The sequence below is a fragment of the Talpa europaea genome, assembly GCF_964194135.1.
Source record: "Talpa europaea genome assembly, chromosome: 1".
In the NCBI taxonomy this organism is placed as follows: Eukaryota; Metazoa; Chordata; class Mammalia; order Eulipotyphla; family Talpidae; genus Talpa; species Talpa europaea.
Window position 1 is genome coordinate 127,737,961 of NC_140073.1, and position 25,579 is coordinate 127,763,539.

General features: G+C 37.2%; 1 protein-coding gene across 2 annotated transcripts in view; it reads right to left on the minus strand.

Moving 5' to 3' along the window:
• ANKRD44 (ankyrin repeat domain 44) overlaps positions 1 to 25,579 on the minus strand; it is a gene marked incomplete at its 3' end in the record, with an annotated part of 163,641 nt that overhangs the window by 69,669 nt on the left and 68,393 nt on the right. For both annotated transcript variants that reach the window (XM_084251977.1, XM_084251976.1), the window contains exons 9-14: positions 20,553 to 20,667; positions 12,366 to 12,448; positions 11,122 to 11,185; positions 9,166 to 9,234; positions 6,486 to 6,626; positions 4,782 to 4,862 (exon numbers count right to left, since the gene is read on the minus strand). In XM_084251977.1, the coding sequence (XP_084108103.1) occupies positions 4,782 to 4,862; positions 6,486 to 6,626; positions 9,166 to 9,234; positions 11,122 to 11,185; positions 12,366 to 12,448; positions 20,553 to 20,667 (553 nt within the window). The remainder of the gene's footprint in view (positions 1 to 4,781; positions 4,863 to 6,485; positions 6,627 to 9,165; positions 9,235 to 11,121; positions 11,186 to 12,365; positions 12,449 to 20,552; positions 20,668 to 25,579) is intronic.

Genomic DNA, 25,579 nt, shown 5'->3' on the forward strand with positions numbered 1-25,579 from the left:
CATGAGTAAACATTTTAAAAATAAAAGGGATTAAGTCAGTAGACCCATATGGAAAAAAGACATTTCAGTTGTACCATTAGAAATATAGGCTAAGCTGGAACAAGACAAGGATGTCCACTCTCACCACTGCTTTTCAATATAATACTGGAAGTCCTAGCCAGAGCAATAAGACAAGAGAAAGACATCCAAGGAATCCAAATAGGAAAAGAAGAAGTCAAACTATCACTATTTGCAGATGATATGATAATATACATAGAGAACCCCAAAAACTCCACAGAAAAACTAATTCAACTCATCAATCAGTTCAGTAAAGTGGCAGGATACAAAATCAACACGCAAAAGTCAGTAGCCTTCCTATACACAAACAATAAATCTGAAGAAGAAGAAATCAAAAAAAAATCCCTTTTTTTATTGAAACAAAAAAAATCAAATATTTGGGAATAAATCTAACAAAAGAGGTAAAGGACCTATACAAAGAAAACTATAAAACACTGTTAAAAGAAATAGAAGAAGACACAAAGAAATGGAAAGACATCCCCTGCTCATGGATTGGAAGAATAAACATTATTAAAATGGCCATCCTTCCAAAAGCAATATACAGATTCAATGCTATTCCAATCAAAATTTCAATGTCATTCTTCAAAGAAATAGAACAATTATTGATGAAATTCATATGGAATCACAAAAAACCCCGAATAGCCAAAGCTCTCCTGAAAAAAAAAGAAGGGAATGGAGGCATCACACTCCCAGACTTCAAACTATACTACAAAGCCATAATCAAGAAAACTGCATGGTATTGGAACAAGAACAGACATACAGACCAATGGAATCGAATAGAAAATCCAGAAATAAACCCACAGATTTATGGTCAACTAATCTTTGACAAAGGAGCAAAGACTATGCATTGGAGCAAAGAAAGTTTGTTCAATAAATGGTGCTGGGAAAACTGGGTCGCTACATGCAAAAGAATGAAGCTTGACCACTACCTCACACCATACACAAAAATCAACTCAAAATGGATTAAAGAACTAGACATAAGACCTGAAACCATAAAATATATAGAAGGAAATATAGGCGAAACACTACGTGATTTGCACATCAAAGACATCTTTACAGACACATCACCCAAAGCACTGATAGTGAAGACAAAGATAAACAGCTGGGACTACATCAAATTAAAGAGCTTCTGCACAGCAAAAGAGACAATAACAAAAACAAAGAGAAACCCCACCAACTGGGAGAACATTTTTGCACCCAACACTAATGATAAAGGACTGATCACAAAAATCTGCAAAGAGCTGATGAGACTCAACAACAACAAAGAAAATAATCCAGTCAAAAAATGGGCAGAAGAGCTAAAAAGAAACTTCTCTGAAGAGGAAATGCAAATGGCCAACAGGCATATGAAAAAATGTTCAACATCACTTGTCATCAGGGAAATGCAAATCAAAACTACCATGAGATACCATCTTACACCAGTGAGAATGGCACATATTAAAAAAACTGGCAACAACAAATGTTGGCAAGGGTGTGGAGAAAAAGGAACTCTTCTGCACTGTTGGTGGGAGTGCAAACTGGTCCAACCACTGTGGAAAGCTGTGTGGAGATTTCTGGACCTACTAAACATAGAGCTTCCATATGATCCAGCAATTCCACTCCTAGGTATTTACCCAGAGGACACAGAAACATCAATTCCAAAGAACACCTGCACCCCTATGTTTATAGCAGCACTGTTTACAATAGCTAAGCTTTGGAAACAACCCAAATGCCCAAAAATAGATGACTGGATCAAGAAGATGTGGTACATATATACCATGGAATATTACTCAGCATTCAAAAAAGATAAACACATGCAATTTGCAGCAACATGGATGGCGCTGGAAGGGATCATGCTCAGCGAAATAAGCCAAAAAGAAAAAGAAAAATACCGGATGGTCTCACTCATAGCAGGAATCTAGAAAACTTAAATAAGGGACCAGGAAAATGAATAACTATAAGAAAGTGAAAATCAAAATCAACAAAAAACTATGAACCAGAGACACTTTTAGGGGGGCGGGGGCGGGAGGGGAGGGATTGGGGTCAGAATGGGGGGATTGCAATTGTATGGGGAATATAAAAATAAAATTTATTATTTAAAAAAAAAAGAAATATAGGCTAAGCTGAAATAATAAACAATAAATTTTAAAAGTCTTTTCTAACAGAGTTGTACTTTTTCTGAAAAAGCTACAATCTGCAATAGGTTAGAGAAAACAGCTTGGCTCCACTTTGGTCTAGAGACACAGACTCCAGGACATGAGTGCTCAGGGTGCCACACGTTCTGCTCAGGGCTTGTGCAAGTGGCATATCTCTGCTGATGCAGCAAGAATAACATGCAGGGAGCACAGCTCCACCTTTTCAGTATTATTTATGCGACAGTGGGACAAATATGTCCTTTACAAGGCCAAGCTGATTCAATTTCACATGCAAATAAAAATGTTAAGATTCTAAACATGAGCCCGTACATTTAACAAAGACCTTTCAAATAGAAAATTTCCGCTCAGAAACATTTACCTAACTTTTGGCATGAAGCAAAAAGAATAAACAAAGCAAACACACAGACAATTAAATATTTTAGCCTCTGGGGAAAAAAATGAAAGACATAAATTTTTAAACCAAAAACCTTCATACTATGATTTATCCACAAAATACTCCTTATTTAAATCAAACTATTCAGACTCCAGATATCATGCTGTCTTTGGTGATTTGCACCTTATAAGGAATCTATTTTTTTATTTTGGTAATTTAAATGCCTGTGGACTGGATCCTAGGTGTAACTCATTTAAAACTGGATTTGGCTCATTAAATAAAATCACTCACAAGGAATAGCATTCTAGTGGACACACAATTCCCAGCTTCTGAAAGGACTACATTCTAACACACAGTTGACACACTTAACATGTAATTTGGAAAATTTAGAATTGCTCCCCAAAACTTATTTAACCCAGAATACAACTGAACTATACTACCAAGAGTATTGTTAGAAATAGCAACAGTACTATAGAATTTGAATATTCTCCAAGTTGTGTCTTAAGACTGTAGGGTAAAGAAAATATCAGGCTTTTCTGCCCTTCCGCCATCAGGATAGATGATGGATCCTTGTCCTGAATGCATGCCTGATGGCGGGCACCTGGAATAGGGTGTGGGCATAGGTAGATGGGATTCAGCTGAGCTAAGACTGTGCTTTTTAAGGGCGGCGTCACGGGGGGACGCCAGGAGCAGGAGCAGCAGTAGCAGTAGCAGTAGCAGCAGTAGCAGCCGAAGCAGCCGAAGCAGAAGCCGAGAAGCAGCAGAACGAACGCCAGAGAGTCCAGATAGAGTGAAGACTTGCTGGCAGGCCTCCCAGCCCCCCAGCCAGCACCCCTGCCTGCCATATGCCTGGTGAACCCCAAATAAAAAACCTGCAAAACTACTGAGGACTCTGACTCCTCCTTTACCCGGTCGGCATGGGATCAGAAAACCTGCACTGTGCCCTGTCCTGCCCTTACAAGACCCTGACTACCAATTTTCACAATTAAGTTACAAAATCAAAAGATTCACATCAGGTAAGGAGTGCACTTAAAGCAAGGAGAAAAGACTCTCTGCACAAGAGAGCTCTCAGGCTGCCTGTTCCCTCGCCTTCTGTTTCTTCTCTCTCCATCAGCTCTAAAAGGGGCCAGGATAAGCTTACATTTCAACGGAGAAGGGGGAATTTGCTGAGGTCAGTCAAAATTCTATATTCTTTTAATATCATTATTTTAATTTTGTAGCATTAGGGTAAAACCTTGGTCATTGTGCTTTACTTTCCTGTTCCTACCCCAGTAACAAAGTTATGTCCCACAATTGTCACCAGGGCCATACTCTCTACTGTACTCTTTAACAATCATCTGGACCTGGGGGGGAGAGCCCAGTGGGCAGTAAGAAGACCCTAGAGTAGACACAGGCATTCAGGCTGCAGAGAAACTTGTTTATTTGACAACTGGAGAAGAGAACAGACAAGTGAAGGACTAGAGCACTATATCCACCAGGTCCCATGGGAGCAGACAGAAAATGTGGGCACAATTTATGAATTGGTTGGTCTACTCCACAGCTATTGAACACCAACTATGTGCCAGGCCCTGCACTAGGCAGAACACAGCCTGATCACCATGACTTGTAATGCAGGAAGGACTCTCAAAGGACAAAGCATTTGAGCTTCCCATGTAGCACACTCCTGGGACATGGCGATCACTCTGGCCCCTATCACAGTAACAGCTAAGTCTCTTAGAAGTCAGAGAGAAACAGGAGGGTTGAAGAGGGACAGGGGCAACTGTTTGCAGGGAGAAGCGGGCTCTCTGTAAGTTGGTATGTGTGTTGGTGAGGGAGGAGAGTGTATAACCAGTGTATACTTCACACCAAAACATTTATTTATAGAATCTGCTAAATAGTTGTTATCACCATATCAGAAAGGGGGATCTTACAGCTCAGAGAAGAGGCACATGACACCTGGATAAATCAGAAGTAATATTTAAGATACTTAAGCCTAGAAAATGCTGATCAATTACCATGACGGTCCCAGGAAAGCTTGGGATTTTAGAAAGAGCTCCCAGTGTGAAAATAAGTGAAGGATGTATTAAAATAATTTCTTCTTTATTAAAGGAAACACCACATAACCTCAAGATAAGAAGTGAGACTCCCAAATAGTAGAGCTGGCCCATATGGCAACTTAGAAAAGCAGAAAAAGCATCAGTAATGGTGTCATGAACTTAAGCTGAGAAGAAACTTACAGTGCAGCTTCCTTTTCCTTCATCTCTCTGACTCTTTCAAGTTCTTCTGAATTTTCATGGGCATTTCCTAAGATAGTCTTACTGCTCGGCATAAGGGAAAAAAATAAATACAATTAATTTTTTTAATGGCAAAGTTGCTAATGACTTGGTGTAATTTATATTTCAATGATTAAAAACACAACCCCAAAGTTAAGGGGCACTACTCATTTTTCATTAAGGATATACATGGTTCTCTCCAAGGCCAGTCAGTAAACTTATCATCTCCCAAGGAATCCAACTGAGAAAATGTCTTTCTTAAGACTTTTGCCCAAATATCAGTGAATAAAACAGCAATCAAGTTGTTCACACTTTAGTAAATATCCTAAACACCCCAAGTAAAAGGAAGCAATTTAGCGTCACCTTTTTTATCACCACATTCCTTGATGTCTTTTTGCCAGTTTAGTATCTCACCTATTCAGGAATGGATCTTGGTCATCCCTCATCTACAAGAGAAGTTCTTCATTGTCTAGGATTACTTTTCTACTTAATTAATGAAGTTTGGCTTTCCCCACTCTATCCCAAATGAATATCATAGAGCCTGGCACATAGTAGATGTTCAACAAATGTTTGCTGAATCAATAACCTTCATGGCTATGGGATCCTGAGTGCTACATCTGACAATCCAACATTATATGATATGAAGACAGTGTTTTCCAAACTGAACTGTAAAATTTTCAAACTGAACTCAGTGGGTTGCATCCAGTAACATTTTTAATGATATAAAAGATTATATCTGAATGCATCATACATAGTCCAAATAAAATGGTTTCATGAAATTTTTGTTTGTTTTACATATATATACATGCATGTATGTAAGTATATATGTACATACAGAACATATTATGTAAGTGTGTGTTCTGGGTAATGATGTAAAATGTGTTTCATACTGTGGGTTATCATCTAAAATGTCTGAAAGTGCTCTATGAGAAAAACAGTTAGCACTGACCCAGAATCAATCCCATAGCACACAACAGCAAATAATTGAACAGTTCTCCAAACAGGATCACCAAAAAGTATTTCTATGAAGGAGGCCCTGGTCCTTCAGTCTTTGAAAAGAATCTCATAAGCCATGGGCGTTTCTACCTTTTCCCCAGAACTAGTTCACTTATTTTTTCTTTTCATCTCTAGCCTCCTAAAATCCAAACATGCCCAAAGCAACAACTTCTTTTTCTCTAGTTTTCCTACTAAAAAAGCATTTGTGCCCAGATTTGGAACAATAGTGCCTATTTTATACATATATATGCTACTTTTAGAGGCTACTGGGATTATGCATAGATGGATATTTTCAACATATGACATATTTATTAGCAAATGTAAGTTTTACAGCAAGTGAAGCATCCAAGTGGTGATAATGAAAACTACAGTATATGACAAAATAAATTACAACATATTTTGAATAAACTGAAAACCTGGGTTTGACAGCTCCATTTGGCATTCCACCCAAAGAACAGAAAAGTAATTGTGCAGTGACATGTAATAATCAAACATAAAGAGAGTGGAATGGGAAAAGCAGGGTTAGGGATGAAGTAATTCTAAATGCTTTGGGTCTGAATAAAAGAAATTCTTCATTCACGGTTTCTGTGAGGCAGTATGAAGGAAATGGTAAATTCTTCCACCCCCACCCCTGCCCTAACCCCAGAGAAGCATGAGCAAGGCTGTTTTTACTTTCTATCCATGTCTGATGCAGCAGCATAGTGCAAGGCTGTCCGTCCCCAGTCATCTGTTTCATTAACATTGGCCCCTGTGGTTACTAATGTCTCAATACAGTGGAAGTGACAATTTGCAGCTGCATAGTGCAAAGGGGTCCTGAAAAACAAACAGAAGTTTATTACTTCATCTGGTCTGAAAAACAGACCCATCATCTGTACTAGCACTGACAGCAGTATTCCTGGGGGTTGGAGGTCAAGGGATCTTCCTTTGACTTTATAACTTAGAACTGAAACCACAAAGACCAGGCCTCAGACAAGGCTATCCACTGTGGATCTATCTTTTATTCCCCTTCCCAGTGCCTGTACTTGTTTGGGTCTACATTCCTGTTCATCTGGACTATATCAATACCATCCTTATTGATCTCCTTTATGCTAATCAAACTTCCATCAATCAAACTTTCCAATTGGTATGAATGAAGAAGTGGGTTTTCTAAGGCGCAATACCAACATATGACTATCCTGTTCTAAAGCCTTCAAAACCTATGCATTCCCTGTCCTGGTCTCTTGAGATCACATCACAATCACCCCGATGTTAACTACTAGTATTGTCTCATCCTCTCCACTAAACTAAAAGCTCCTTGAGGGTAGGGATGTGGGTTAACCAAAGGAAAGAACAATGCAAAGAAGGAGGAATCAGAATCCCTGAGTTCTAGTCTGAGCAGATTTGAAAGCTGAGCCAAACCATTTCTGAGCCTGGGCTTCCTCATCCATATTCGAGTAAGGTATTCTGAGCAGCTGTCCCCTAAGGTCTGTTCTAGGTCTAAAATTCTGTGTAAATGTTTAAATCATTTAGTTTTTCTGGCCTCAGCTTTCTCCTCAATCAAAAAGGGTAATAAGGGGCCTCCCTTGTGGCACAGGGGTTAAAGACAGCACTATCAAGCTATCACCAGCCACTGCAGCACGAGTTTGATCCCTGGCCAACCAGGGAGCAACCTACATGGCGCAGCAGACCTCTCCTGTCTCACCTGCTGCTCCTCTCAGCAGTGTGTTTCAGTAGATCTGTCTGTTCTGCTCCCCACTCTCTATGTTGAATCCTCTCACCTCCTGTACCTCTGGCCTACACCCCAGGTCTTGTATGCATAAATAATCTTTTTTAAAAAAATTGTCATAAGCATTCCCATATACTTCATAGAGTTCTATGAAAAACCAACTGAGTAATAACTAGAAAAAAACGAGCACCTTGTAGAGAGTTAAGATATTACAGAAAAAAGTATATTGTTATTCATTACTTATTTTTGGTCCTTGATTATTTCAGTTTACCTGTGTATCTAGCCAATTTGCAATAATAAAAAATACTAGAAACAAAGTAACTTTATTTCAAAAACTATTTATTTTATGTATGCTTAAGTATTTTATGTTTATAATTACGGACTTTTTATTAGTTGATTTTTCCCTCTTTAGTTAAAACAAGGAAATTAAGTATTTGGCATAGTGGATTGCTTGTGTTTTAACTAATTAGACTGAAAAGTATCAGGTATCAATCAATGACAGATCCCAGAGATAAAGAGACCCAGTCCTTGATCTTAGGAGACCCATAGTCAGGTGAGGAGAGAGACAAGGAAACAGAGTCCATTAGAAGAGTGTGAGGGTGGGCCTCCCTGGTGGCGCAGAAGTTGAGCGCTGGGTTGCGAAACTGCCCGCATCCTCTGCAGCGCTGGTTCGATCCCTGGCTGCTACCAGGCCTCCAGGGGAGGGTCCCACATGGCGTGCAGACCTCTCCTGCCGCCCGCTGCTTCCCTCAGCATTGTATTTCGTTGGTCTACCTGTTCTGTTCCCCTCTCTGGCTCTGGTGAATTCTCTTACCCTCCCGCGCTTCTGCCTGTACCCCAGTGCTTGTATAAATAAATAAATAAATCTTTTTTAAAAAAAGAAGAGTGTGAGGGTCCTGCAGTGGTGGAGTACAGAGCTTGTTAGGGGAGTAGAGGAGGGGAACACCTGTGAGAGTGGAGGGGTGGTGTCACTTGATGTAAATCTGGAAGAATGAGGAGATGAGTAGGGGCCTGCCCTAGGTAAGTTGGTAAGAGAAGAAATTTGTGGCAACTCCAAGAGCCAGGATGCATGGAGAGAGGAGCAGAGAGACACTGGTGTGTGTGAGTGTAATGCATAGCCACACACCAGCCAGTATTACAGAAGGATTTAGCAAAGATTCATTAAGGTGAGAAATGGTCTATGACTCATTCCATCAGCCAAAGGCACAGTTGGTGACAGTGGTGGTGAAGGTGGTGGTGGTGGTGGTATGTGTGCTTAATGTTTAAACATTGTCTAAATATTTTTTCCTAAGATTAAATGTCTGATAAATATAACAAAGTAATTTTGCTCTTATGACCAAATTTTGGGTTCAGGGTGCTAAAGTGTACTATTTGCTATAAACAGAATTTTCTCAATTATATCCATGTAGGACATTTTTAAAAATTGGAAGAGAAAGAGAGACAATTGGCACCACTAAACAAGCTGTGAGATGTTTTTCTTGTAGCTTGTGATTTGTTGGCATTTTGTGACAAGAGGGATTTCCTTCTGAGAATGGAATCCCTCCAGCTAGTTTCCCTATTTATTGCTTGAACATAATGTGATTTCCAGATGGACTCCTCCCTGCTCCTTTTATTTAGGTACTTGAAGCAGAGTTCCCTTTTACATACCTGCCACATTTGTCCTTTTTATGGAAATCTGCTCCACTGCTCTGCAAGAGTTTTATACATTCCACGTTACTAGAAAGACAGAGAAAATATTATTCAGATGGAAGAGGTCAATTGCTAGGCTACCATCACAAGGCACTGTTTTCTAGAGTGCAGACCAAGAGGAAATGATAGCTCTAGTTTTAAATTCTGCTAACACAAGAATAACCTGAAAATATTAGAGGAATGTGATATAGTAAGGGACTAAAGTTTCTGAAAGTTTTAATATATCAATACATTAAAGATCTTGCGGAAACATTTTCAATTCTATGACTACAGAACTTAATGATTATTATATGATTAAACCTTTTAGTGATGGTTTCATTGTTTAGCTTAATGTTCTCTTTCAAAACCACAAAGAGTTTATGAAATAATTTAATGTCACCTATAAACAATGAACCAGAGTGGATAAGCATTACCTTTTATCACAGCAGAATGAATTCACCATAACCATTTCTGACCAAGACTGTCCTAAATGGAAAATAAAACAGCTGCATTTCCCTGTCCTTATAATCTAGGTAAATAAATGTGCAGAACCAAGGCTGAAAATGATATAATGGAGCACAGTGATCTTCCAATGCTTCTTTGTCATTCTCAGAAGCAATAAATCATGTTTAGTAGGGAGAAAAGAACCCACTGAAGTGAATTTTCCTATTGAAGGACATATAGCTAAATATTAATTCCAACATAAGTTTCAGGCATGAATCCAGAATGGTGTGTTTTCACTTTTGCACAGGTCTGATATATTTTTTTAATGTGGCCATAAAAAGAGACAATTATCCATTATTCTTCTAAACTTGGGATGCTAAGAAGTGGCTTAGGATTTACCATTTTATTATCATTTAAATAAGAAAAATGATCTCATTAATGATAAACCTGAGCAGAGCTCTCCCCACCTCACATCCACCCTTTTTATCCCCCTTTCTCAGAGAACTGTTTGCCATAAAATATAAGAATTTTCTGAGACTATTATGTGTGGGTGTAGCCTGCCAGCTGATGTAAAGCACCTGTCTCTCCCTGGAAAAAGTCAAAGAATCAAAGGCAGAGACAGATTCAAGTTGTGTGCCTTGTGAAGCTCATAAAATTAGAGAAGATGGGAGGAGGAGATTCTTTCAAAAAATAATACAAAATTATGACTTCAAAACTAGAAGTAAAACTTCAAGTAAGAGGTTCCAAAGTGCCATGCTCACTTCACCTCTGACAAATCGGTAATGCTTAGGTGATGTGCAGAACACAAACAGGGAAGCGTTGCTATTCCTTAAGGACTAGGAAATCAACTGCAAACCAACACGTTACCCAAATAAGGTCATCTGAGAGAGGACAAGTTTGGTCAATGTGTGATCGTGTATCAACAACAAATTGATCAGAGTCTTAATCTAACCACTGATATGAAAAAGAGTATCTGATAAAAGTTCTCTTTACAACTTAAAAAACAAAGGCAAGGAATTTTTTATTCACATTAAATAATTATATAGATTTAAAAATCAGTTTTAGAATTAGGATCAAAATGTCTATAAATGAAATTGAGTTAACTCAATCCTAAACACCTGTGATCATTACCCCCCCCTCCACCAGCAACAAAAGAGAAAAAACTTAGAAACAAATTTCAAATTATTTTCTTTTGGTGGCAGGGGTACCAAGTAGATACACATTCTGTAAGTTAAATAACTACAATTTAAAAAGAAAACAAAAAAGACAGGGAGAAAAGAAAACCTCTACTATATAAGATAGGCTGACAGTTTTTCCTTGGAAGAATAAAACATCAAGAAATATGGATATGCAAACATACTGATATTTGGTATTAGTAGAAATGATTCTTGTCCATTTTACTAAGGAAACTGATTCACAGACAACTTAAGTAAATTAAGATGAATTAGTAATTAAATCATGAATTAACAACTAAAATTGCTAGCTACTCACCCTCCTGCAGCAGCAGCATGAAGGCACGTTCTTCCAAACTTATCTGGGGTGTCTATTTCAAAGCCTGCAGACAGCACGTGCTCATTACTAAACAAGGATACTATGCTATACTTTTGTCCTAGTTAAACCACAAGAAACATTGCAGAGACAGAAAAATCAGTTAGTAGAAAAACCAGAACACAAGCAATTGTAGTCAGAAAGAGGTTGTCATGGAAACGAATGGTAACTGCTCAAGCTTGGCAAATTTATAGGAAGAACCGTGAAGTCAAAAAGAATTTATTTTCACATTCAGCCCTGGGTGAACCACAGTCCCATATTTCAATCCCAGGGTAGAAATTTATGAAACCAATTTGAGATAAGTAGGGCAATAGACAGGCAGACAGAACACATGGAGAAAACATGGAAGGCAAAGGAGTAGTCTTAACATGCTGGAATAGGTATTTTCTTAAGTATATTATTAGCTTTCAGTTGGTTTAGGATTTGGGAAACATGCTTTCATGCAAGAATTATTTTTAAACATGCCAAACGTAGTGGAAGAAGAATCAACCACAGGTAAAGTACGTATATGGGAAAAATGCCTCTGGGATATCTTTTGAATTAATTCATAAACAATCTTTGCCTTGCAGACCTCTATCACCTTTGAAAGCTCAGGAGCTTTTTTATACACCGGGGTTGGCAGAAACAGTGATAAGAAAGATTAGCAAAGCTCCAAACCAGAAAGAATTTCTTGGTTCCAAATGGACCCATGTTTAAAAAAAATAAAAATTAAGCCTAGTTGGAATGGATCCGTTTAACTGTAGTAATTTTTCAAAATCCATAGAGTGGGAAGGTAATGACTATCAAATTGTGGGGGGTAGGGCCTTTTTCCTTTGGAGAAAAATATTAAATATTAGGCCACCATTTTAAGATATTTTGAGACTCAAGGATATTTCTCCTTCTATGATGAATTTCCTGTAAGCTATTGCCATCTCTACCTGTCTCTTAACCCCGGGTCACTAAACATTTAACTTTAGAAACAGATAAGACTCATTCTGGGGCAGGACTACTGATATGGAAACAGCTCTAACACCGAGGGCTGCTAGGAACTGTCACACAAAGTTAGCTGTGGACAGAGCTCTTCCAGCCAAGTCAGGTAATGAACGACACAAGGCACTGGCAGCCACTCACTCTGGCCAGACACCTGAAGCCATGTGACTTACTCACAGGACACATTAAACCTCTTCTTGGGTAATGGAGTTACTTACCCGATGATAACAATTTTCTGCAGCAGTCAGAGTGAGCATTTAGGGCAGCTAAATGTAAGGGGAACATGCTATGGATTCCACACCTGAGGAGGAAAAAAAACAGAGCAGCTCATGGTAACAGATTTCAAGACACATGTAGAAGGATAATTATCTTTCTGAAGTTCCTGATGGAAATTAAATTCATGACACTAGCTAAAATAATTTTGTGACCCTTCCACTCAATAATTACATAATCATTGTCTACCTTAAAATAATATAATCCTGAATACAACCAGAATTAAAAATCCATAACAGGGCCTCCCCGGTGGCGCAGCGGTTGAGCACTGGGTTGCGAGGCTGCCCGCAGCCTCTGCAGCGCCAGTTCGATCCCCGGCTGCTCCCTGGCCACCAGAGGAGGGTCCCACATGGCGCGCAGACCTCTCCTGCCGCCCGCTGCTTCCCTCAGCAGTGTACTTCGGTCCTTCTGCCTGCTCTGCTCCCCGCTCTGGCTCTGGCTCTGGTGAATTCTCTCACCCTCCCACGCTTCTGACTGTTTAAATAATAAATAAATAAGTGCTTTTTTAAATAAATAAATAAATCTCCAAAAAAAAAAAATCTTGTAAAAATAAATAAATAAATAAATAAATGAAAATCCATAACAATAGGAATGTACATTAATTAGAAGAATGTTTCACATAAAGTGACCCATGACATTTAAAATTAATCTTTCTTACAACTTATTGATTTTATGCCTCATTCATTCATTCATTCATCTATTCAACATGGTATAAAGATCAGATGCTATACTATGTGTTGAAGATAAAAACACAAACTTAGAGGGCCTCCCCGGTGGCGCAGGGGTTGAGCGCTGGGTTGCGAAGCTGCCCGCGGCCTCTGCGGCGCCGGTTCGATCCCTGGCTGCTCCCCGGCCACCAGAGGAGGGTCCCACATGACGCGCGGACCTCTCCTGCCGCCCGCTGCGCCCCTCAGCAGTGTACTTCGGTCCTTCTGCCTGCTCTGCTCCCCGCTCTGGCTCTGGTGAATTCTCTCACCCTCCCGTGCTTCTGACTGTACCCAGTGCATGTATAAACAAAACAAACAAACAAATAAATAACATGCCTCTATTAAAAATAATAATAATAATAAAACACAAACTTAGAAAAGTCAATTTGTATTATTTTAATTTGACAGGTAATTATTATTGACCTATCATGTGCCAAGTACTTTGCTGAAAGTAATGATAGCTATATTACCAAAAATAAAATTTTGGAGACTAGAAACTAACGTTTACCTTTGCAGGTGAAAATTCATCTCCCTAATAAATTTTTGCATTGTACATTAACCCACATGCAGATATGAGCCTCAAAAACATAGGAGTAATAAATATTTTGTATATTTTCATAAATCTATCATATTTTCCTCAACTATATTACAGAAAAAAATCTAGCAAAGGACTTTCCAAGCAGATGCCCCACCATAAAACACTCTCCTAAATAATCCCTTATAGGACTCCAGGCAATCTAATCCTCCTCTTGCCAATCACCTCTTCTGCAACAAGGACCCAAAGCCATGTGCTGAATTGTAGTTCATAACAAACAGCATCATCACTGGTTCTTGTGTATTTATAAGCATTTATGTTAGTGATCACTTCTCATAACATCTCACTTTATTCAAATAATGTATTTCAAATTTTGTAAATCCTCTGCATACAGCATGTAGAGAACTACATCTATTTATACCAGCATTAATTACTTGTTTCTTTAGCATAAAGTGACTTGGTTACAGATTCTATGCCTCATAAAATACACATATATGATTTGAATTTGTTAAGCTTTAGACACAAGAATTTTATTGTCTGTCTCAAAAATTATTACAATGTGTGTGAAAGTATACGCTTATTCACAGATATTTCATGATATTCAGTGTTCTTCAAAATCCGAATTGCCAGCAATTAACCACATCTTTTCCATGAAAACTTGTATTTATTGGTGTTTTTGTTCCATCTTTGCTCTGTTCACTTTCCTTTCCCTATATGGAGATTCCCAGCCCAGTGTATATAATAGCCGGCATCCATCAAGAGATGCAATTTGCCCATCTTCGGGGCAGTGTCATGTGGAGGAGAACTGCTTCTAATTGCCTCTCTCATCATTTACAGAAAAAAAAAAGCATGGAAAGCAATTGTATCAGTGACAACCTCGATGCTCATGGAAAGGAAGAGAAAGTTGGGGGATGAGAAGGAAACATTCCTATTTATGCTGCTATTTATATTTTTACTAATTTTTGTTTAATGTTTTCAACATTCCTTACTAAATGGAATTTTAAGTTAATGTTACTTCATCTGACCATTTAATTTGTTTGGGGGATCTAATGCAAAATATATGATTAAATATCTCTGGACATTTAGAAGAGGAAAATGGATTAAATATTTTCTAGGGTTTTTTCAGTTCATGAAAGAATGCCTGAAATCAAGTACAGAATTTCTCAAAATTTCTTGACCACATCCTCATTCTTTAAATATATGTGTAAATACATACATATAGGTACACAGAAATAGATACATATGTACACATTTATTTACATGTATGTGATGTATATATACATATGAATATATATTTTCTAAAGATACACAAAATATTTATCTTTTATCAATACAAGCATATTAACTAGAGAAAACAGAACCAAACTCTAGAAGAAATCAGTTGGAAAAAACATAACAAGGATAAGTGATAGTATAATAATAATAGTATTGTAATATAGTCCATAAACTTCATCATCAATACTTCTAATTAACCTTGTAACTTAATACCACTGTCTTTAGATAATTTATCATACTCTACATTAGCTGAATCTTTCCTTTTTTGCCCACTGCTGTTTACAAATGTGAGCAGATGGCACTACTCTAATTTAAAATATCTAGCAAAAACTTTTGATACACATTTTTATTCCATAGCTAATAAAAATTTGTCACCTCAGTGTAGGTTATCTGAACTCAAATATTACTGGCATGTGAACTTGAATATGAAGTTATGGTTCAAATAGGCCAAGATTGGAAAGAAAATAAAAGTAGAGTTCAGAATCTGAATCACTTCAGAAATGAGTTGCATTTTCAAAATAAAATCACTCCCTTATTGTTATAAAAATAAGACTGTTCATAAAGGAAGGATCATAAAACTTTTAGCAGGAAAATTAGGATTTGACTGTCCTGGTCAAATAAAAAGCATCACTCTTAACTCATCAGGTATACATCAAAGACCAAGAAATAAAGATGTCAGATAACACTAAACTTAACAATGCATAAATTATAGGGAAGAAGAGACCAATTCCAGTTAAATTGCTACATTTATTTGACCAGTCATAAAATTAATGGAACACATTTGTATTAGGTATTTCTAATTTAGCTATTAGCTGGCATCTCCTACCGTTATTTCAGAATAAATGAGGCCAGAATAAATTGCAGAGGCTATGAGAGGTGAGGAAAGGGTTTTCATAACATTAGAATATCAGTTCTTTTAAGCTTTCCCTTTGGCACCAGGGAGACATGACTGTCCCTTCCCACATCCAGTCTTCTCCAGAGCTTTTCTCAGGCTGTATGGTAAAAAATGCTAAGGCTAAGGTAATGGGGTCAGAAACTTTAGGTTTGAGTCCAGTTTTGCCCTATCCTAGCTCTTTCTTCCTCATCAAGTAGATAATGGTTCCCTCATCCAGAAAACAGAGATAACAAGAGTATCAATTTTACAGAGCAACTGTAAGGACTAATTGAGATAATGTACACAAAGTGCCAAAGAAAGCAGCTGGGCCATGTCACCGCACAAGTGGGTAATAGTATTGCCCTTGCTGTTATTAATTTCATGGGATCATCAGCACTCTGTGAGTTCCGAAGTTGTAATTTTAAGGTTGTGCTTCCTTAAAATCAGCTGTTGAACTCCTTAAAAGTCAAAAGTGAATTGGGATCAGGCAGCATTTCTGTTTTCTTTCTATGTTTCAAAATCCTCTATAAATCTCACAACTCTCCTGAGGAAGGTGGAATTGGGTTTAGTTTTGCTCACTAAGTGGGCAAGACAAAAACATATGATGATCGAAGTTTTATGACTCTTATTTGACTGATCAACCCAAATCACAAAAACAATTTCATGTCACTCCAAGTACTTATCATGCACTTGAAGTTACAAGTGATTAGGTAAAACTGACAACAATGAGGCCTAGCCCTCACTTTTTGCAATATACAGACATTTCAGTAGTTCCTTTTAAAACAAGTCCAAACACTAAAGCGACTTACAAGGTCCCTTCAGGACCTGGCTTTGCTTGACCCCTGTTCCAGATATATTCTCCTGTATCCCAGAGGCACCCAGCAATTGTTCCACCATCACACTTAGCATGCATGATAATCTTTTGTTTAACTCTTGCTCCCAATGGATGATAAACTCCTTTATGGCAGGAACCTCTGTAACCCCAGAACTTGGGGGTTACTTAACAGGCCTTCACATTTAGTGAATGAATGGATGCCTGAACTAGTCACCTAAATAACCATAATATCCCTATTCTTCCTGCAGTGAAGGCAGAAAATGAAGTGAGAACAGAACTTGGGAAGGCGAAAGGCAAATTCTTTAACTCAAGTTAAAGAAGAAAAAATCAAAGGACTTTAAAGCCACATGAAATTGTATAAGCAATGAGTGGAGATGCAGAAACTGCTCTGACTTAAAGGTCAGAGGAGCAAAAAGAATATCAAAGGCCTGAGAGAATAAGATTCAAAAAAATTCATAAGAAAGCAATGGCCAGAAAACTCTTCATACAAAGAGCTGGCAAAATACTTTTGGCCATAGACTTCATTAATAAAAACACATCATTTTAATAAATGTTCTTTGCTTATTCATTTATTTATAGAAAGAAAAGTCTGTTTTTCTCCTCTTTAATAAGCAACGCTGCACAAAACTATAATGAGTACAGAGAACAGTGATGGGGGAGGGGTAGGAGGGCAAGGGTTAACAAATTTAATCTTCCTTAACTCTCCTCCCCCTCATTTTTTTTAGTATTTTAAATTTATTTTGCATAGACGAACTGGGATGCAAGCAGTAAGAGGATTCGCCAGAGGAAGCAGGACAAGCAGAACAATCAGGGGAGCAGAGCAAGCATATCCACTGAAATATACTGCTGAGGGGAGCAGCGGGCGAGACAGGAGAGGTCTGCTGTGCCATGTGGGTCAGCTGCCTGGGTGGGGATAGAACTCAGGCCACAGCAGTGATAGCAGTGAAACTTAACCCCTAGGCTACCAGGGAGGTCCCACCTCCCTCTCATTTTGATATTTTCCCCTTAGGTGACTTCCCTTCACACACACACACACACACACAATCTAATAGCCCACAGTTTCTAAAGGGAATATGTCCAATTCCCAGATATCTTGTGACAAAAGAAAGCAGATGTGGTTCTTTGAGGCTGGGACAATGTCCCCTTCTTGGTATCCCCAGGACACAGCACAGTCAATGGAAGGAAAGACTACTTGAAAGACAATGCCATTTCTAGGGCACTTTTGCTCCATGATTTGTGTTTACATAAGTGAAAGTAAAATAATTTTGAGGAAATAAAGTGTGTTTATCGAGTTACATGTGTTTGGAAGTTTTTAGTAAGTATTGGGTTCAGTTTATCTTTATCCTTCAAATGGATTAAAATCTGAAAGAAAATCAGAAATTTGTGGTTGATTGATTAAAGCTCCCCTAGTAACCCAGAACTGAAAGAAAAATACCTCTGAATATAGTAACATGTCATAGATGAAGCAGATTTGTGCCTAGCTATTTTACTTCTGCTTAATTAACATTGAGCATTAATGACCTCTCTATTTGGAGGGTGATGATCTGGTTGGAAATGTTAGAATCTAGCAGTGAATTTTAGCATAGTTTTTGTTTCACAAAGTGTATCCATTCTTTTAACTTGCAACATCCTAAAAGGTCCTCTGGTGTGAAAGGAATTCTTCTGAAAGGAGATACCCCACAGCTCCTACTATTTGTCAGCATTGCCCTCCTCCTTGTCCTTATTCCAAGCCCTCATCTTTTCTTCCCTGGATATTTTCAAGAGGCTGCCAAGTGTTTCTAGTCTGGACCACCTCCAACATGTCTGGATTGCTATCAGAGGAATCTTTCTTACACACAAATGGGATCATTAGACACAACCTACCCTACACCCACTTATAATTCTTTAATAGTTTCTGAATGTCTCGGAATGAAATCCAGCTCCTTAGCAGGCATGCAAGGACCTTGAGATGTGGTGCTTCCTGCCTTTCCACCTCAGTTCTTTGTAGTCCATTCATCGCTCCTGCTCCCTTCCCCCATCCCACCCACCACACACATCAGAAAATCCAGTCTTAGAAAATCTGCGCTTAACATGTTCATATGTTTGTGCCTTTGTAATTATTGTTGTTCTCTTCCTGGAATGTACTGCCTTACTTTCCCCTCTATCTTTTCACCTCATACAATTCTGTCCATCTAGTAAACTCCTATCTATTCTTCCTTTTTCTGAAATGTTACCACTTCTGGGGAACCCAGAGAGTCAGTGTTTCCCTTACCGTTCCCAAAGCCTGATCCAAACCCCAATTATAAACAAACTTCATGATAATGCAGTCATTTGCTCTTAACCTTATTTCCAAGACCAGACCACAGCTCACAAGGTCACTGTACCCAAATGGAACTTAATGTTGAATTAATGAAATCACCATGTACTACAAAATCCACAAGAGTGCTCCATAAAATGCACTTCAAGTCCAGAATTCCAATCACTATGAACTTGATTTAAAACATGATTCCACCACTGATTCCCTCAACCATTTAAACATTGGCTTACTCTCAAGCAAGGTTTTCGATTCTGTTGCACACCTGGCAAATAAAATAGAATCCTAATATAACAGTGTCTTCACACTTTCCTTCTGAAATTTCAGTTACTGTTGACCCCAGTCTCTATGATCAAGGTTTAACGCACTTAAGGTCCTCTTTAATTTAGTTCTACACATATTAAATAATAAAATAATAGTTAACCTTTATTGATAACTTACCAGGTGCCAGGCACTGTTCAAAGAGATTTTAACATGGATTATCTTAATAGCCTTAGCTGATATATTTACACAACTCATACCAATCTTTATATTCCAGAGAGCTTTACCAGTAATTAAGTCATTTAATCCTCAGAACAAATTTATGGATAGTTACTATTATTACTCCCATATTTCAAAGGAAATCAAAGCACAGAGAGATTGAGCAACAGGTTCAAAGTCGTACAGTTCACTAGTGTGGTAACTTGGGTTACATCCAAAGTAGATGCCCCTGAAAGCCTGGGCTCCCAACTGCCTCTAACTTCTTCACAAACATTCTACTCTGTCAGACCAAGCTCGTGCCAGAGTTGGGCCCTCTTTTCTCATGTCCCTGCTTTCCTTCCTTCATGGAACGTCTGCCACCCTCTCCTCTACTCAAATAAATCTCATCCTTCAAAGTCTACCTAAAACTATCTTTTCTTCGAAATCTTTTCTAAAACCTCTGGTCACCTCTGAGCTCACTCTTCCTGTCTGTACTCTATGGCATATATTGTCTACACCAAACATTTTGCCACAAAAGTCCTGTATCATTTAGAACTTTATTATATACTATACTGTATGGTTCTTTGTCATCGGTGGCCTCTAGGCTGCCAAAAAATCATGAGGTCCTTGAAGGTACCAACCAGATGACTTACTTGTGAAATTTCCATAGCACACAGCATTGTGACAGACTTGTACAGATGCCTTCTTGCTTTTTGTTGAAGTGTGAAGTCAGGACCCTCTTTACTATGTAGCAGATTGACTCAATTGTACCCCATAACCCCATCTTTAAAACTAAGCAATCATCCTGAATAAATTCTGAATTTACCCAATTATCTTTCTTTATCCTACTTAACTAACATTGAACATTGGAAAAACAGATTTTAGAAAGCAGAGTTAACAGCAAAATTAAAGTGTTCTTCATCAAGACCACTAAAATAGCCCTCTTTCTGATGTAGCTGAAAAATAAAATTGGTTCTTCCTTATATCTGTCACCAAAAGTCACTTAATTTATTTCAAGTTTAATTTGTGGTTAGCATAATGGTACAAATCCACCTTAACCTGGATAAATGGGAACTATCTACTGCAGGGCAGAATTCTTTTGGCAGTATTCCCATATGTGGCAATTATTCCACTATATTTTTGCAGTAACCTACTTGGCTGTGTCAGCTCCACTGGTTATTAAGGTGTTAATCAAAAGCTCATGACCGTATCTTGCAGCCACATGGAGAGGGGTGTTGCCATCTTTATCCACACAGTCAATTTCACCTCCTGAAAAAGATATTTTAATTCAGGATAACATAAGGATAAGGTATAAACATTTTGCTATCATCAGGAATGCTATAGTTAACAGTCTCACACATAGGTTTTTTCAGGGTAAATTCCTAGAAAGGGGATTTCTAGACCAAAGGGTAAATGAATAAGCAGCTTTGCCAGATTCCTCTCTCTAGGTGCTGCACAATTTTGCACTATTATGAGCTATGTAGGAGAGTGCCTTTTCCTCACAACATTGTCAAGCTTTTGAATATCTGCCATCTGACGGGCGAGAATTGGTGTCTTAGTGTAGTTTTCATTTGCATTTATCTTATTAAGAAGTTAAGCATCTTTTCATATATTGATGGAACAATTGTTTATTTTTTCTTATGAACTATTTGTTCATGGATTTTGTCAATTTTTCTAAGGCGGATGTGTTCTTTTATTCCTTGATTTTCAAGGACTCTTAAAATACTTAATTATTTAGGAGATTACCCATTTGTCAGTAATGCATAATGCAATTATCACTCCCCTCCCCCAGATTTTCACTTATTGTTGGTGTTTGTACCTTGGAAAAAAATTTATTTCATTTATCATTCTTTTATAGTATTTAGATTTTTAGCTATAGTTAGAAAGGCTTTCCCCACATCCTGAAAAAAAAGTAATCGACACATTTTGAAAATATTTGCAACATGTATTACTATAATAGAATCTCCCAAATATATTAAGAGCCTTGAAAATCAAGGAATAAGAAGGAATCAAGGAAGGGGAAGTGACTGTGAACAGGTATAAGGTTTTTTAGGGGGTAATGAAAATGTTCTGCAATTAGAGAACAGTGATGATTGTCAAGCCTTGTGAAAATTCTAAAATCCACTGAATTGTACACTTTAACTGGTGACTTTTGTGATATGAATTATGTCTCAATTAAAAAGGAAGTGTCTGAAGCAAACTGTAGAAAAGGGTGAGGAAGTAAAGGAAAGGGAAGCACACTAAGGAGAAAAATACATAGAACATTCATATCTTTGTATAAGCTAATATCCACTTCTACTCAAATAAAAGAAATCACCCAGTATATTGGGGGCACAGAATATAAGTTAGTTTGAGGTTCTAGTTCAAGGCTATACTATTAAAAAACACATCTCTCCATCATTATGGGAAACAGTAAGGTATTGAATTGTCAGATCATGCTCTTAGACCTAAGGTTTTTTTTAAAGTAGGTCACATTAGAAAATTTTGTTACACAAATATTCTGTATATTTGCTCCAACTCTTGAGATTTATTCTCATTATCAACATAGTAAACTAAAAGTAAACTGATATTTAAAAACTAAAATATACCATTATAAGATATACTAATACTATCCTGCTTAGTTTATGTATCTAAACTATATACAGACATCTATATATGCCAGAAAAAAAAGTAAAATCTTGAGAAATGTAAATATTATATGAAATTTAGATGAATCAAGAAAGATATTATACATTTGTTTTAAACAACATTTCAGATTCAGAAAATAATTTTCTCACTGTAGAAAATGTAGAGATTCAGTGAAAAACAAGGAAGAAAATAGAAGACACGTAAAAATTCACAGTCATATAATACTCTAGAATATTTTCTTCCAGGGGTGTGTGTGTGTGTGTGTGTGTGTGTGTGAGTGTGTGTGTGTGTAAATTTCCCATGGTTGAGATCATGGTGTAGAAAGAGTTTTATATCCTGCTTTCCTCATATGATTACATTACAAATACTTGCAATGTCATTAATGTAACTGTAAATGGCTATATATTTTTGGAATATAGAGAGTTTGATAACAAGGCTCCAATTACTAGGCATTAAACTAAGCCCAAATTTTACCACTAAGGAAAACAAGAATATTTATAAATATCTTTCTACATTTCAGATGATTTCCTTCAGCAACATTTTTAGAAATAGATATACTAGATCAAAAGAATGAATGTTTTCAAGATCCTTGATAAGCCATAGCAAATTGCTTCTGAGAAAGTGTGTGCCCATTTACTTGCCATTAGCAGTATATTTGAGCACTACCCAAAAAGAAGCCATTTAAGAGCATTAACTTCCAGGCCAGAATACAGTTTCTTTTAATAGTATCAATATAACATCTTCATAATAATATCTTTATGACCCTTCATTCTAGTGAATTCTACTTCTGGTCATTATGACTTCTGGCTCCTTAAGATTAATTTTCAACAAACAATATTATTTTTCTAGCTAGGTTTAAGGTAAAATATAGAATTAGTAAATAAGTATCTCTGCACAGAATAAAGAGATAATTACCAAATATGTATAAAGGGACAAATGCTTCAAAAACTATGATTAACACATATATTTACTCAGGATTTAAGAGGCTTTATTCTACAGCCAAGACTTCTAACTTGTAGAATTTAACTTGAAAAATCAATCTGCCAATAAGTTTGCACATTTGGAGTTTGCAAATGTTTGTAAAGGTAATCCCTTTTTCACTTTGTGACAGAGAAATATAAAATGCAACTTGAATACAAATGTCAATCTTTTCTCAAATCTTTATTTCTATGATATGGCAGTTATTTTAAAAATCAGTGCTAAAATAAAAATATTATAACTATTTCTGTGGACATCATCATCATAATAATTACACATCTACCTACCTACCTGCCTGCCTACCTACCTATCTTCCAAATACATAGAAAGATCTGAAGTTTTATCAAATTGTCAATAGAAATTCTTGGGATAGGGTTGGAAGACACTCTGGTGTGGGTAATGGAGAATCTCTTCAATGATTTAATTTTATTTTACAATGAGCAGGTAATAACTTTATAATAAAGAGTAATAAAATTAGTTATTAAGATCTAGGGATTTGATATTAGTTTACTCTGGTCTGAATTTAGAAGCATCAACTTAGATCAATTATTTTTATGACTGGGTAGTATACTTGGGTCAGTTCTGTATGGATACCTCAAAGGAGTCCAGGGTACATATTTATGTCTAAGAACTGTCCCTATGTAGTTGCTCTGAAATGTTCACTCATAGAGCTGATTGGAGAGATATGAGAGGCAAAAATCCCAGACTTCAGAGAATCCTTTGCCTTGGACAAACACTACATCACTCCATGTCTTTCCCAGTCAAAAGCCTCTAAACATTTCTTAAAAAGTGTTAAGGGCCTTTGTGTTTACCAGCTTCAAACATACCAAAAATTGGGTAAGGAAAGAAAAAAATAAAAAATATTGGAAAGGGTAAAGCAGAATGGCTGATCTTACAAATTTTTTTGTTGTTGTTAGCATCATTTTATAAGTCAATTTAGAAGTGTAATTATAAATATCTTCTGTGTATGCCCTTGTCATTTAAATTTAATTTCAGATAAATGTAACTTACTAGACTATATTTGTTATTCAAAAATTAGTTTTATATTGAAGTAGGATCTTCAGATAAATGAATCTCTATAGTACTGAAACTATTCCACTTTCTCTTGAAAAATTTTTAAGATTTGCTTGGAAAAACAAATTAAATATCTTTACTATTCTTCGGGTTGGTAATGTTGGTAATCAATCACTGATAATTAGTGAGGAAAATAAACATTTCTGAGTTTAGAAGTATGAAGAGCATGTCAAAAGCGCTAACTTACACAATATTACCTAAGCATTCATCTGATACGTTTTCATTGCACAAACAAAAATGGTCAGCTTATTAAGTTTTGTAGAAGAATTATGAGCTAAAAGTTCAAAAATCTCACCATAACTCATCCTAAATTATCACTTGACTCTTTTTCAAACTCTATTTTTAAAATTCCTGTGAAGAAAACATCATTTCTGAACTTTTGTAACCTGCTGGACTGCATCTGAGACAGTTGCCCCCTGCCAATGGCCGGATCAATGAACCTTATACTGTCCTGTGTCCATCCAGTTATTTCCCTTTCTGGTTGTGACAACAAACAAAATATTTGAGCAGCAGAGGCAGTCTATACTTAATAACTAAAATAAAGAGTTGCTTTTTAAAATGATTATCTTACCAAGGATGACTAACTTAAGAAAATGCAGTTATGAAGAACAAATAACCCTCATGTGAGAACAGTAAGAGAAGCAAAGAAATGCTACGAAGGCCAGACACCATACTTATTTAACAAAACAAATAAAGAGAATGTTCTTCAGTAGCACATTCAGTTGTTTTAGGGAACCAATCCATGACCCCCATGTGAAACCAACAATCCAGGTCCTATTGGGCACTGACCCACTCTGAAGGATAGACACCAGGCCTGGGGGTAGTATATCTCTGGATTTTTTCCCAGAAGGAAGCCAAAAAACAAGAGGAAAACTCCGAGGGCAGTTTTTTTGTTTTGTTTTTTTTTTTTAATATCAAAGGTAAAAACTTGAAGTTCTTATATGTACAGTGAATGCACAGAACTGTCAGCTAAAAGAAGAAAATGCTAAATCATCCTTTTACAGGGACACCCCTATTCCAAATATTAGTGACTCTTGGAGTAAACAGAACTCAAGTTTCAAAAAAGGTTAAACAAGTTTCTAAGTGTATTTGTTGAGAGTTCAGCCTTTGATGTTAGATAGCTTGGAATTCAATCCCTGTTCCTCCTCATGCCTGCCATGTATCCTAATAGAAGTGACAAGCTCACTGCCTCAGTTTCCCCATCTTTAAAATGGAGGCAATCACAGTACTTCTTTCTCATGAGGCGGCTGAAAGGATTTATGTTGCGTGCTTAGCCAGGTGCCTGGCACAGTGTAAACATTCAACCAATGCTAGCTTTGATATTACAGATAATGGACTATATACTATAGCCACAACATCCTCATAACTTTGTATCTTAAACCCCATCAAATACCACAAGCAAAATGCCAGTCCAGCCAAGAAGGAGACTGACTCTGAAACAAGTTCTTTGATCACAAAGGACAAGGTATGGGGTCTCTTTCAGGTCTTGTCTCAAATCAAA